This window comes from Hippocampus bargibanti, linkage group LG10, assembly GCF_051943395.1.
Source record: "Hippocampus bargibanti isolate YZ-2025 linkage group LG10, ASM5194339v1, whole genome shotgun sequence".
In the NCBI taxonomy this organism is placed as follows: domain Eukaryota; kingdom Metazoa; phylum Chordata; class Actinopteri; order Syngnathiformes; family Syngnathidae; genus Hippocampus; species Hippocampus bargibanti.
Genome location: NC_142743.1, coordinates 24,377,907 through 24,391,253, shown reverse-complemented (window position 1 = coordinate 24,391,253; position 13,347 = coordinate 24,377,907). Strand labels below are relative to the sequence as shown.

Genomic DNA, 13,347 nt, shown 5'->3' with positions numbered 1-13,347 from the left:
CAGGTAAAAATAAAATGGCGATCAAAGCAATGATCGCAATGACACTGGAAATGCGCTAGGGGGTGCCAAACAGCAGTGGCTCTGGCTTCATGGTTCAGTCATATGAAGTGGTGACGTCACCGCGAGGGTAGTCAAATACAAACTAGATTCCATCTGGATTCATCAAGAACACGTCAGATAAAATAACTAATAAATCAATCGATAGATAATTATGATAACGACACACTGACGACAATTCAAATGTTTAAGTCGAGTTCATTTATTTGCTTTCACAGACAGACAGGATATCATGCTTTTGTTTTTGTGGTGAAAAGGACAAGCGACATCAAATGGAGTGTGCCGTAGACAGCAAGCGTGGGGGAGGGGGGTGTACTGTCGCTTTAAGAAGGCTCCGCGCCACAAAAAAAATAAGTACAGTACATTGATACCTTGGCCTAGGAACTTAATTGGTTCCCAGAAAGTGTGTGTAAGGCAAAAAGTGTGTATCCCAAACACTAATTTCCCATAGGAAACCATTAAAATGAGAATAATCTGTTCCCAGGTCCCCATAAAACCTCATTTTCAACAAAATAAGCCTTAAAACTACACACAAAATACCTTATTTTATGTATAATAAATGTGCTATGGTATTATAATTAAAGAAATAAACTGTACTGTATAATAAAGTTGTTTTATTTACCTTTGTGATGGTCGTTGATGGCTTGCTTTCTCCGCGATCATTTTACCTAGTTCCTCATCAATTGTGTTCTGTTTAGCTGGGTTGATCGCTTTTTGCATCAAGTGTACAGATGGTTTGTGCGGGTTATTTGTGGAGCCTGATTGATGGGAATTTTAACCTTGCAGTCTATACTCTGCCTTTGAACAATAAAGTTGAAACGAGTCCAAATTTCGCTGTTTTCTATCCATTTTATCACTCTCGCTCTCTCCGTCGTCTGCCTGTCTCTTCAATGTTTAAACCACCTCCCCCTCACTGCTGCATTCTTGACCAATCACGTGGCTTTAACCGATGACTGGGGGCGGGGAATAGAGGACCAAAACAAGCCGGCTGCCATTTTCCTGTTTGGAGAACGGACTCGTTCGCCAACGACACATCACTCATTGTGGCAGCTCAGAATCAGAATCATCTTTATTGCCAAGTATGTAGAACACACAAGGAATTTGTTTCCGGTAGAAAGTTCGTAAGCCAAGGAGCTTCGTAAAGCGAGGTATCACTGTAATGTGTCCAAGAATAGAAGCATGATTTCTTTCAGTAAATCTGACAAGACCTCGGAGTGCCCCAGGGGTCTATCAAGAGTGCCTTGGATTTTGCAGTTGACTCTTCACACACACGACGTGCTATTACCTTATTTTATTGTTTTTCAAACACAGGACGGACGGGTGAGGATGTACAGCTACATTTCTTGGGCGACCGGTCTTACCGTGACATCAAAGACGTGCGAACGGAAAGCGGCGAACGGGATGAAAACGTGCAGGAAAAAGTGAAGATGGCGTTTGGCATCATTGGACTTGCGTGACGGCGTCATGGATGGACTGCGCCACGTAGTCCAAGTTCTTGGTGGTGAGGCCGCACATGTTGATGCGACCGTTGGCCATCAGGTACACGTGCTTCTCTTTGATCATGTACTCCACTTGATTGGCTGAGGCGGCGAAACAAGTCAGAAGGGGGAAAGATTAGACACTTTTTTTCAAAAATCCCCTGGCGACATTTGAGCACACGCGTTCACGTACGGTTGAGACCGGTGAAACTGAACATTCCGATCTGCTGGGTGATGTGGTCCCACGTTCCCGGCGTTCCCAGCGTCAGCAGCTTGGATTTGAGCTGGTCCCGCATGAGGAGCACGCGGTCGGCCATCGTCTTGACGTTACCTTGCCTGCACACAAAAGGCACACATCGATCGTGCCGTAGTTCCTCAACTCTCCAGTAGGTGCCGGTAAAAGCAAAGTAGGAGTCAGCAAGTCAGATGGAACTGTGTGTCAACAGTGATACCTCGGCTTACGAACTTAATTGGTTCCCACAAAGTAAGTGTAAGGTACACACACTTTCACAATCCAGCTAAACAACACAATTGATGAGGAACAAGATAAAATTATGGCAGCGAAAGCACCTGCAAGGGATCATTCCTCAAGATGGTGAAAGAAGAAGGCTATGTTCCTCATCAAGTGTTTGATGCTGATGAAAGCGGCCACTCCATTCCATCAAGCCATCAACGACCATCACAAAGTTAAATAAAACCACTTTATTATACAGTACAGTTTATTTCTTTCATTATAATATCATAGCACATTTATTATACATTAAATAAGGTCTATTTTGTGTCGTTTTAAGGCTTAGAAAATGATGTTTTATGGGGATCTCGGAACGGATTGTTCTCATGTTAATGGTTTCCTATGGGAAATTAATGTTTGGGTTATGCACTTTTCGCCTTACACACTGTCTGGGAACCAATCTATCAATTTTGTCACTCTTTCACTGTCGTCTGCCTGTCTCTTTAATTTTTAAACCACCCCCGCCTCACTGCTGCGTTCTTGACCAATGACGCGGCTTTAACCGAAGACTGGGGGCGGGGAATAGAGGACAAAAAAATGTCGGCTGCCATTTTCTTGTTAGCAGAACGTTTGCCAACGACACATCACTCATTGTGCCGCTGCGTGTGTATCCCGAAAAAGAGTTTGTCTGCCAAAGTAAAATGTTTGTAAAGCGAAAAGTTCGTAAGCCAAGGGGTTCACTGTATTTGTCGGCTAATTCTGAAGCACGGGACGGTACCATTCGTCAAAGAGCTGGGGGCAGTTGAGGGTCTTGCTGACGATGCGAGCGCCCTGCGAGGGCGGGTTGGACCAGGTGGTCCTCACGATCTTCTCCATCTGAGACAGGATGCGGCCCAGGTTGTCGCCGTCTTGCGCCACCACCGTCAGATTGCCCACCCGCTCGTCTAAGCGGAGAGAAGACAGTCGTTTGAGTGCCACCAGAGCGATGGTCACGTCACTTGATTCCATTCGAGCAATCTAGCAAGCAATTGAGCTAACTGGCTAGCGACCGAGCTACCTAGTGATCGAGCTAGCTTCCTAGTGATCGAGCTAGCATCCTAGTGATCGAGCTAGCTACCTAGTGATTGAGCTAACTTTATCTTCAATTTTAAAATCTAGTTATTTATTAATTTATTATGCACTAGACATGTAATACGTTGGGGGAGGAAACATTCGAATGGCTTCCCCAAATTCATAACTAGGGATCGAGCTAGCTAGCTAGTGATCAAGCTAGCTAGCTAGTGATTGAACTCGCTAGCGATCGAGCGATTTAGCTTGCCATCGAGCAATCCAGCTAGCGATTGAGCGATCTAGCTCGCGATCAAGCTACCTAGCTAGTGATCGCGCTAGCTGGCTAGCGATCTAACTAGCTATAGACTTCAAATGTAAAAACCAGTTGATCAATTTGTGGTTCACTATCAATCACCTTGGCGCATACTCACTGTAGAGGCCAAAGTTTTTGGAGAAGGACTGAGCCACAAAGAGCTCAAAACCCTGAGACACAAAGAAGCGAATGGCCCACGCGTCTTTCTCCAGAGAACCCGAAGCGAAACCTTGGTAGGCCGAGTCGAAAAAGACAAAGAGGTTCCTCTTCTGGAAGGCAAAAGAAAAAAAAAATGGAGGAAAGCATCAGGCAAGAGGGAAACAAACAAACAAGTCGAGGCTTTTTTGCACGTTCGTCAAAGAGAACCAGACCTTCATGATCTTGGCGATGTCCTTCCATTGGCCCTGATCCGGATCGGTGCCGGTGGGGTTGTGGGCGCATGCGTGCAGCACAAAAATGGAACCTTCTGGAGCTTTCTGTTCAAAGCATAATCATAATCAGAATAATGCAAATCCTCAAGAGTGGGTGCAAATGATTTTTTTCCTGCCGTATAAGTGTCCGTTATTAGCTATTTATTAGCTATTAGCTATCTATTATCGATCTCTCAGCTGGCTGGCTATCTAGCTGGGTGATTAGCTATCTGGCTATCTGGTTATCTGGCTGGCTATCTGATGGCTATCTAGCTGGGTAGCTATTAGCTGTCTAGCTGGCTATCTATTAGGCTGGCTGTTATCTGTCTAGCTAGCTATTACCTATTTAGCAGATATCCATTAGCTAGTTAGCTTTGTATCTATTTGAGTTATGGGTGCATGTGTGGAGCACGAAAATGGAACATTCTGGAGCTTTCTGTTAAAATAATCATCATCATAATCAGAATACATTTCATTCATCAGCGCTTTTCGAAACTCACTTTAGAAGCTTTCGAAAGTCACTTTACAGTCAAAGGCTGTTTTTCTGTCGGTCAGCAGCGGCAGCCACACGTGCCAGCATTCACTCAACCCTATCAAATAGAAAGTGAGCTAGCTAGTTAATAAATTGCTAATAGATAAGAACTTGATAGCTAGCCAGCTAACAGATAGCCAGCCAGCCAGCCAGATAGCAAATAGATAGCCAATAGTTAGCCAGCTCGAAAGCTAGCCAGCTAGATAGCCATATATCTAACAACTAGCAAGCTATCTAGCCAGCCACCTGAAATGTTGTGGAGGGAGTCCCAAAATTGGTTTCAAAGGTTCAAGAATGTCTCGAAGGCCACCGCGAGTACCACACCCTAGCCTCGCCCCGGTTGTCATGACAACTAATATCTCAAACAAAATTTGCATAATCTAGAAACCGTTGGGAAAACAACAGCTGGCTGACAATGGGATGTCACCTCAAGGTCATCCAGCAGGCCCTTGAGGTCCAGACTTCTCTTAGCGGCGTCCCAGTAGCGGTACGGGCGGATGTCCTTGAACCCGGCGTCGGCAAACACACCGTTGTGGTTCGCTGAGATGACAAAAAATTAATTAAAATGCAAATACAGTGATACCTTGGCTTACGAACTTAATTGGTGCCCAGACAGAGTGTGTAAGGTGAAAAGTGTGTATCCCAAATAATTAATTTCCCATAGGAAACCATTAAAATGAGAAGAATCCGTTCCCAGGTCCCCATAAAACATCATTTTCTAATTTTCTAAGCCTTAAAAACAACACAAAATAGACCTCATTTCACGTATAATAAATGTGCTGTTGTATTGTAATGAAAGAAATACACTGTATAATAAAGTCGTTTTATTGACATTTGTGATGGTCGTTGATGGCTCGATGGAATGAAGTGGCCGCTTTCATCAGCATGAAACACTTGTAGGTGCTTTCTCTGCTATCATTTTACCTTGTTCCTCATCAATTATGTTCTGTTTAGCTGGGCTGATAGCTTTTTGCATCAAGTGTACAGATGGCTTGTGTGAGTTATTTGTGGAGCCTGATTGATGGGATGTTTTAACCTTGCAGTCTACACTCTGCCTTCGAACTATCGATAAAGTTGAAGCGAGTCCAAATGTCACTGTTTTCTATCCATTTTATCACTCTCTCTCTGTCATCTGCCTGTTTCTTTAATGTTTAAACAGCCTCCCTTCACTGCTGCGTACTTGACCAATCACGTGGCTTAAACCGAAGACTGGGGGCGGGGAATAGAGGACAAAAACAGTTGGCTGCCATTTTCGTGTTCGGAGAACGGGCTCGTTGGCAAACGACACATCACTCATTGTGGGAGCTCCGAGTGTATCCCGAAAAATAGTTTGTATGCCAAGGTAGAATTGTCATAAATTTAACGTTCGTAAAGCGAGGTATCACTGTACATATGTCACATGTGTGTATGTGTCTGTATCTGCACACCCCAGGTCGGCGCAGACACGTAAACAGGCGTGGACGTGTTGTTGACGCCGTTGTACCAACGCCGCAAGAACTCGGCCCCGATCCTCAGGGCGCCCGTGCCACCCAGAGCCTGGACTCCGCCCACCTGAGACAGAAAAGATATACAGGTACCATCCGACTTACGACCACCCGTACTTACAACCATGACCTCCGGACCCTATTTTATAGAATTTTCATTGTACGCCTGGCACCGCAACGCGCTAGCCTCTGAGTCGCTATTGAACATTTTGAATGGATTTCGACTTCAGACCATTTCGACTTACAACCGTTTGATCGGAACGGAACTCGGTCGTAAGTCGGGTGTTACCTGTACATAAACAAAATAAAATCAATCGATAAATACATGAACAGATAAATCAATAGACAGATAAATAAACAAACAAGTGAATAAAGACAAAAATAGAAACATTAATCGGCCGATAAATAAACAGATACACAAATAAATCGATCACACCGTCGATGACTATAACGTGCACAAGGAATATGTGCATCTTGACATTGTTATGACAAAAATCAATAGCGTTAGTTAGCATGCTAACAAATGATCTGATCATTAGTTAGCATGCTAACAGATAGCATGCTAACAAATGATCTGATCATTAGTAGGGAACCCTTGCGCCTTAATTGACGGGCCGAAAGAGGTTGAATGCTAACGCGCTAAGAGTTGAGATGTCAAAAAAAGCAAGGTCGAAAATAGAAAAAAAAAAAGGCGGATTAACGACTCGATATTTGTTCGCACATTAGAAGACAGCAACCCGAGAACAAACAAAAAATGCAAACACGCTAGCAGCTGCAAAGCCATCATATACAAAGACGGTCATGTCGTTTAAGGAAGCAACAGAACTTGATATACAGTAAAGTCTCGTTATATCGATATCGGATATATCGATAGTCCCGGTTATATCGATACTATTTCTATGCACGCACGGAGAAAATTACATGCAAACAGGGTCGGATATATCGATAGTCCCGGTTATATCGATATTTTTTCGGACTCCCTTGAATATCGATATAACGAGACTTTACTGTATTAGCTTTTTTAAACACTCTGAAATGCAAACATATTGAATGCTAACACGCAGCAAAATAGCAACCACAATTCCAAAATGGGCATCGATCAGACTTAAACGGCAGATCCCATTTCCAATGAGAACGATGACCAGCTAAGATGCTAATCGCTGCTATGCTAACACAGTGCAATACACTTGTTGAGTCTGGGATGACTCGTGATGAAGAGTGAGCGAACGCTAACAGTTAGCCGTAGAGACTCACCCTGCCCTCCTTGATGGCGGGGCTGTCATCTCCCAAGGCCACCTTGGAAGCGGCCGATCGGAATTCCGGCAACCCGAGGATGGGCAGGTACTCGTGGTTGAGGCCGGTGTCCTCCACGATGAGGCGCTCTACCTTCTTCACCACCGGCAGAACCCACGGCTGAGAGTCGTCGGTGCGGTAGGCTGAGGGAGGGATCGCATCACAACGGCTTCACTTCCTGTCAGCGGACAAAATGGAGGACGACCGGCAACGCTTTGGGTTTTGTTCCGAGTGGTGTCAATCTTTTAGTTTATTTCCTACAAATGGCAACCAAAATGCCTCCACTGTAGCAACTTATAATGAGGTGTCGCTTATATTTGGGAAAACATATATTTATATATTAGTTTGGTATTTTTTTTTTCATTCATTGAATACCGCGGTGCACCTTATATATGGAAAATTTTTTGAAAAGACACCATTTATTGGGGGTGCGCCTTATACTCTGAAATATACGGTAATTATATGTCAGAGATGTTCGATCGGACACTGTGGACAAAGACTCGAACCCAGAAAGGTTGACTTTACTGCCGGCAGGAGACGGAGCCATTCATGCTATTTATTGAGAATATATGCCAATTTAAGTGATACGTTTGTAAAACATATTTTCTTGATTAGAATAGCACACCTCTTGATTTCTAAGCACGAACAGCTGTAAGCAATAAAACATTGTCTTTTCCATGAACTGATCAATTTGTAACCTGGCTAATGAGCTCTTCCTGTGAAGGAGTTTCAAGTCGTAAAGAGCTTCGGTGATAAAGGAGTTGTGCGCCTCATGTATGGAAACCATTTTAAAATGCATATTACAGTCTGGTTATTATGAAGATAGTGGATCTACCAAGAACTAAAGTGAGCGTCTTTGACCTCCGAGGAACTTGCGGCGTGTGGACACGAGGACGTATATCGTGTGACAGCACACTGGATTGGGAAAAGAGCAATGTGGAGAAAGCAGCTGCTAGCTAAAAGCGTGCGGATGTTAAACGTGGCGTGGGGAGCGCTTTTTGGCAGCCGGAGGCTATTGAAACAAAACCGCCCAGGCATGCATGATCCTAGTCATTCTTGCGATGGAAATTTAAAAAAATGGATGCAAGGCAAAGAAGACTTAGAATGATAATAATAATACATAAATGTCATTTCTAAGCGCCTTTCAAAACTCTCAAGGTCACTTTACAGTCACGGGATAAGTTTTTCTGTGGGGGAGCAGCGACAGCCACACGCGTCAGCGTTCACTCAACCCATAAGTAACTCAAATAGATAGCCAGCAGATAGCCAGATAATCAGAGAGAGAATCCTTCCTTTTCATTTTTCTTCTTTTAGACAGCGAGCTGGCTATCCAGCTAAATAGCTAAAAGATAGCTAATAATAATAACAATAATACATTTCATTTATAAGCGCCTTTCAAAACTCTCAAGTTCACTTTACAGTCACAGAATAAGTTAGATACTGTCGCTAGCTAAATAGCTAGCTAGCTAGCCAGCCAAAATATAGCAAACAGATATCAAATAGAGAATAAATAAATATAGAGGCAAATAAATCAATTAATGCGTGCTTGACAAGGCGGATAAAAGACAAAAGGTGATCTTTTTTTCAAATACTCCGAAATGGAGCAACGTGAAATATATAACTAAACAACTTCCAGGTGGATCAGGGTGGCCGTAGTTTGGGATTAATTTGTTTTAATTTAAAATTATTTTTGGAAAAGTTAAACACGTTCACTACAACAATAATAATAATTTCAATCTCATATTTACATTTTTCAATGACAATTTTTTTTTCGTCAAAACACATTGATGTGATGGTAAATGATGTGTTTGGGGACCTTCCTCCACCGCAGGAAATTAGACTAAAATGCTCCATGAGCAACCTGTCAGAGATGTCAGGATATAAATTTGGAAAATTTTAACACATATTCTCTTTGAATTCGTGACTTGACTGTGTGATTGACTAAAACTGGGATTATATAGAATATTTTCGCCGATAATAATTTTTATTTTGATGTTTTTTTTACACGTGACCCATCAACGCAACTCGACCTGGCTCTCTGAATGGGACGAGCTAGCGTGTATTTTAGCATCGTTAGCTCCGCTTACCTCCGACGCCGAGGTTGACTTTCTTCGGGTGGTTGTCTTCGCGGAAGTCGGCGGACAACTTGAAGACAGCCACCGGAGGCGCCTGGGGGACGTCACCGAAGACAGACATGATTGCGCGGAGGTGAGACAGAAGGACAACCGCGAGCGTTCCGCAGGGAGGAAGACAGATCAATCGGGTAGCGGTTTCACCTTCACGAGTAAGGACAGACAGAGGTGCGGCTGACCAGCCAATCAAACGTCTTCTTACGCGTGACGTCACCAGGAACTACTCCGTTGATTTGCCTACTAGTGATGGGAATTCCGGCTCTTTTCAGAGAGCTGGTTCTTTTGGCTCGGCTCACAAAAAGATCCGCAACTTTTGGCTCCTAAATGGCTCCTCGTTTTTTGTTTGTTGCTTAAATTAATTAAATACCAAAAAAATCATGTATAATTACGCGAAAAACGAATTACGCATGTAAAAAAATACACTATAGCAAAGTCTTCTGAGAAATACAATACAATAAATTATTATTATTTCTCCACCTGTCTACCCTCCCCCTCCTCCTCACTTGCGTGTGTCTGTAATTCTCCCCTCCCTCCTCTACCACGGATCTTGACCAATCACGTGTGGATTTAACCGAAGACAGGGGGCGGGGAATAGGGTAAAAAAAATTCGGCCCCCATTTCCCATAGGAACCGACTCTCTTCGTTCACTTCACATATCCGGCTCGTTCGCGAACGACACATCACTATTGCCTACACGTATTTCAAGATTTCATATTTCAAACTATGTCGGAAAAAATGTCGGACTGTTATTGAAAAACACAACATATTCACTTTCAAATTAGACAGACGTAGGTTTCCTTAGTTTGTGTTTTTTTTTCTCGTGCGCATTAAGTGAAAGCGGCAAAAATCAAGGGCGAAGTAACAATGGTTTACCACTAGATGTCTCTATAATCATCCATGACTAAATATATCAAATCCACGTTGTCCACTCATTACCATTACTTGAAATCAAACACGATACACTGAGTGTTTTGAGTGACGTCATTACTTCCTGACAATTTACTTTCTGCCAAAAAGCAATTTGAAGATCGGTTGTCAGAGGTTAAAAATACTTTGTTTATTCTTGTGCTTGTCAAACTGTCTTGCATCGTCACTTTTGTTTCACACATAAAGTAATTGCATTTGCGAGCAAAACTGTTCATTGGTTTTATTAGCTATCTAGCTGGCTGGCTTGCTAGTTTTTAGTGATATGGCTATGCAGCTGGCTAGATTTCTAGCTGTCTAACTATTGGCTATCTATTAGCTGTATAGCTGGCTGTCTAATGCTGATGAAAGCGGCCACTCCATTCCATCAAGCCATCAACGACCATCACAAAGGTCAATAAAACAACTTTATTATACATCACAGTATATTTCTTTCATTATAATACCATAGTACATTTATTTTACGGAAAATAAGGTCTATTTTGTGTAGTTTTTAGGCTTACAAAATTAGAACATTATGTTTTATGGGCACCTGGGAACGGATTATACTCATTTTAATGGTGTTCGATGGGAAATTATTTTTTGAGATACACACTTTTCACCTTACACACTCTGTCTGGGAACCAGTTACGTTTGTAAGCCAATGCATCACTGTACAACTTAAACATTGCTATTAATATTGCAAACATTACATATGGATGGAAAATCAGTGGAGGGTGCGCCTAGCAAAAAGGCTACTTGAGTGTTTGTGACGTAACGACGAAACAAATGAAGGAAGGTGTAAATTACCTTGCGTCAAAATAAACATTCAGGTGCGTTTCCTGACTTGTCAGACGTTCTGAAGTGTTTGATGAATGGCCCACCACTTACAGCCTGCTACTCCCACTGTGCACGTGCGCACACACAAACACACACACACACACACACACACACACACACACACACACACACACACACACACACACACACACACACACACACACACACACACACACACACACACACACACACACACACATACACGCGCACACACACTAGTACAGTGATACCTTGGCTTACGAACTTAATTGGTTCTCAGAGTGTGTAAGGTGAAAAGTGTGTATCCCAAAAATTAATTTCCCATCGGAAACCATTAAAATGAGAATAATCCATTCCCAGGACCCCATAAAACATCATTTTCTAATTTTCTAAGCCTTAAGACTACACAAAATATACCTTATTTTATGTTTAATAAATGCGCTATGGTATAATAATTAAATAAATAAACTACTGTAGAATAAAGTCGTTTTATTTACCTTTGTGATGGTGGTTGATGGCTTGATGGAATGGAGTGGCCGCTTTCATCTGCACTAAACACTTGATGAGGAACGTAACCTTCTTTTACCATCTTGAGGAATGATCCCTCGTAGGTGCTTTCTCTGCGATACTTTTATCTAGTTCCTCATCAATTGTGTTCTGTTTAGCTGGGTTGATAGCTTTTTGCATCAAGTGTACAGATGGCTTGCCCTGGCAGCTCTTACGTTAATGGAGGCTTAACACGTTTGTTTGTGTTTTTTGTTTGAGTTTTTGTTTGGTGGTGGTGGGGGGGGGGGGGGTCACATGTAAACACTCTTGACCTGTCACTCTTCTTCTTTGTCCTTTCGCTCTCCATAAACACAAACAAGACGACATGGTTGAAGGAGGTCAAATTTCAAAGATAATGATGGAGTCCATTAGGCCTTGTGAAAAGCCAAATAGCAGAAAGATAGCCAGCCAAATAGCTGATAGATAGCTAATAGATAGCTAGCGAGCCAGCTAGATAGCTCATAGAGCGCTAGCTAGACAGCTAATATATAGCTTGCCAGACAGCCCGCCAGCTAGATAGCTAATAGATAGTTAGCTAGCTAACCAACTAGATAACTAATAGATAGATAGTTAGCTAGATAGCTAATAGATAGTTAGCTCGCTAGCCAACTAGACAGCAAATAGATATCTAATAAATAGCTAATATCTAGCCAGCCAGCGAGATAGTTAATAGATAGCCAGCTAGCCATCAAGATAGCTAATAAATAACAAATGTCTTGGTGTCAATCAATTTGCAAGAACTGTTTTTTTTAAATATATTTTGTCATATAAAATATCATTTTTCAACACGATGACAAACTGGTACCAAAAAAAAGTGGTTCCAGGTTGGAACGCTTTTGCCAGATTGCTCGCACAGAGCAGATAAAATGTCACTTTGCGGCATCAACGGTCAAGGGAGGCACGTCTGCACTTCCTCCCGTCAGCGGTCAGCACACAACAACATGCCACCACGTTGATTTAAACAAGTTCGTGTGTGTGTGTGTGTGTGTCTCTGAGATCTGGACGATCTGTGGCAGGAAGTGATCCATGTTGCTGTGTAAACATCAACATATATCACCCAAGGCTCGGAGAAGGCAGGGATACATGCTTGGGGTCAAAGTTGAAGACTGTGGTCGTGTGTGTGTTACATTAATGAACTACCAAAAAATGTGTAAAATTATGTGAAAAACGAATTACTCATGTAAAAAAATACAGTGATACCTCGGTTTACGAACCCCTTGGCTTACGAACTTCTCCGTTTACGAACATTACATTTAAGAAAATTTTACCTTGGCATACAAACTATTTTTCGGGATGCACACGGAGTGCCACAATGAGTGATGTGTCGTTCGCGAACGAGCCCGTTCTCGTAACAACAAAATGGCAGCCGACTGTTTTTGTCCTATATTCCCCGCCTCCAGTCTTCGGTTAAAGCCACGTGATTGGTCAAGAACGCAGCAGTGAGGGGGTGGGGTTTAAACATTAAAGAGACAGGCAGACGACAGTGAGAGTTTCAACTTTGATAGTTCAAAGGCAGAGTTTAGACTGCAAGGTTAAAATATCCCATCAATCAGGCTCCACAAACAACCCGCACAAGCCATCTGTACACTTGATGCAAAAAGCTATCAAACCAGCTAAACAGAACACAATTGATGAGGAACTAGATAAAATGATGGCAGAGAAAGCACCTCCAGGGGATCATTCCTCAAAATGGTGGAAGAAGAAGGCTACGTTCCTCATCAAGTGTTTCATGCTGATGTAACCGGTCACCCCATTCCATCAAGCCATCAACGACCATCATAAAGGTAAAGGTAAATAAAACCACTGTATTATGCAGTCCAGTTTATTTCTTTAATTATAATGCCATAGCACATTTATTATACATAAAATAAGGTCTATT

General features: G+C 42.5%; 1 protein-coding gene across 1 annotated transcript; it reads right to left on the bottom strand.

Annotated features, from left to right (window-relative positions):
- Positions 1–235: 235 nt before the first annotated feature.
- Positions 236–9,365, bottom strand: LOC148893073 (aspartate aminotransferase, cytoplasmic-like). The gene is made up of 9 exons (XM_089006329.1): positions 9,156–9,365; positions 7,030–7,211; positions 5,719–5,842; positions 4,719–4,831; positions 3,721–3,825; positions 3,468–3,618; positions 2,765–2,930; positions 1,729–1,871; positions 236–1,637 (listed from the first exon to the last, which is right to left on the bottom strand). Exons 1-9 carry the CDS (start codon positions 9,262–9,264, stop codon positions 1,498–1,500), a joined length of 1,233 nt encoding a protein of 410 aa, XP_088862455.1. The 5' UTR covers positions 9,265–9,365; the 3' UTR covers positions 236–1,497.
- Between the last annotated feature and the right edge of the window lie 3,982 nt (positions 9,366–13,347).

What these genes read in the sequence shown, in the direction of transcription:
- LOC148893073 (XM_089006329.1), bottom strand. Translation starts at nt 9,264, where the DNA reads ATGTCTGTCTTCGGTGACGTCCCCCAGGCGCCTCCGGTGGCTGTCTTC. An exon ending in ACATCGCCAAGATCATGAAG is followed by an intron (nt 3,619 to 3,720) that starts GTCTGGTTCTCT and finishes TTTGCCTTCCAG; the next exon opens with AAGAGGAACCTCTTTGTCTT. An exon ending in CAGTTTCACCGGTCTCAACC is followed by an intron (nt 1,638 to 1,728) that starts GTACGTGAACGC and finishes TCGCCGCCTCAG; the next exon opens with CCAATCAAGTGGAGTACATG.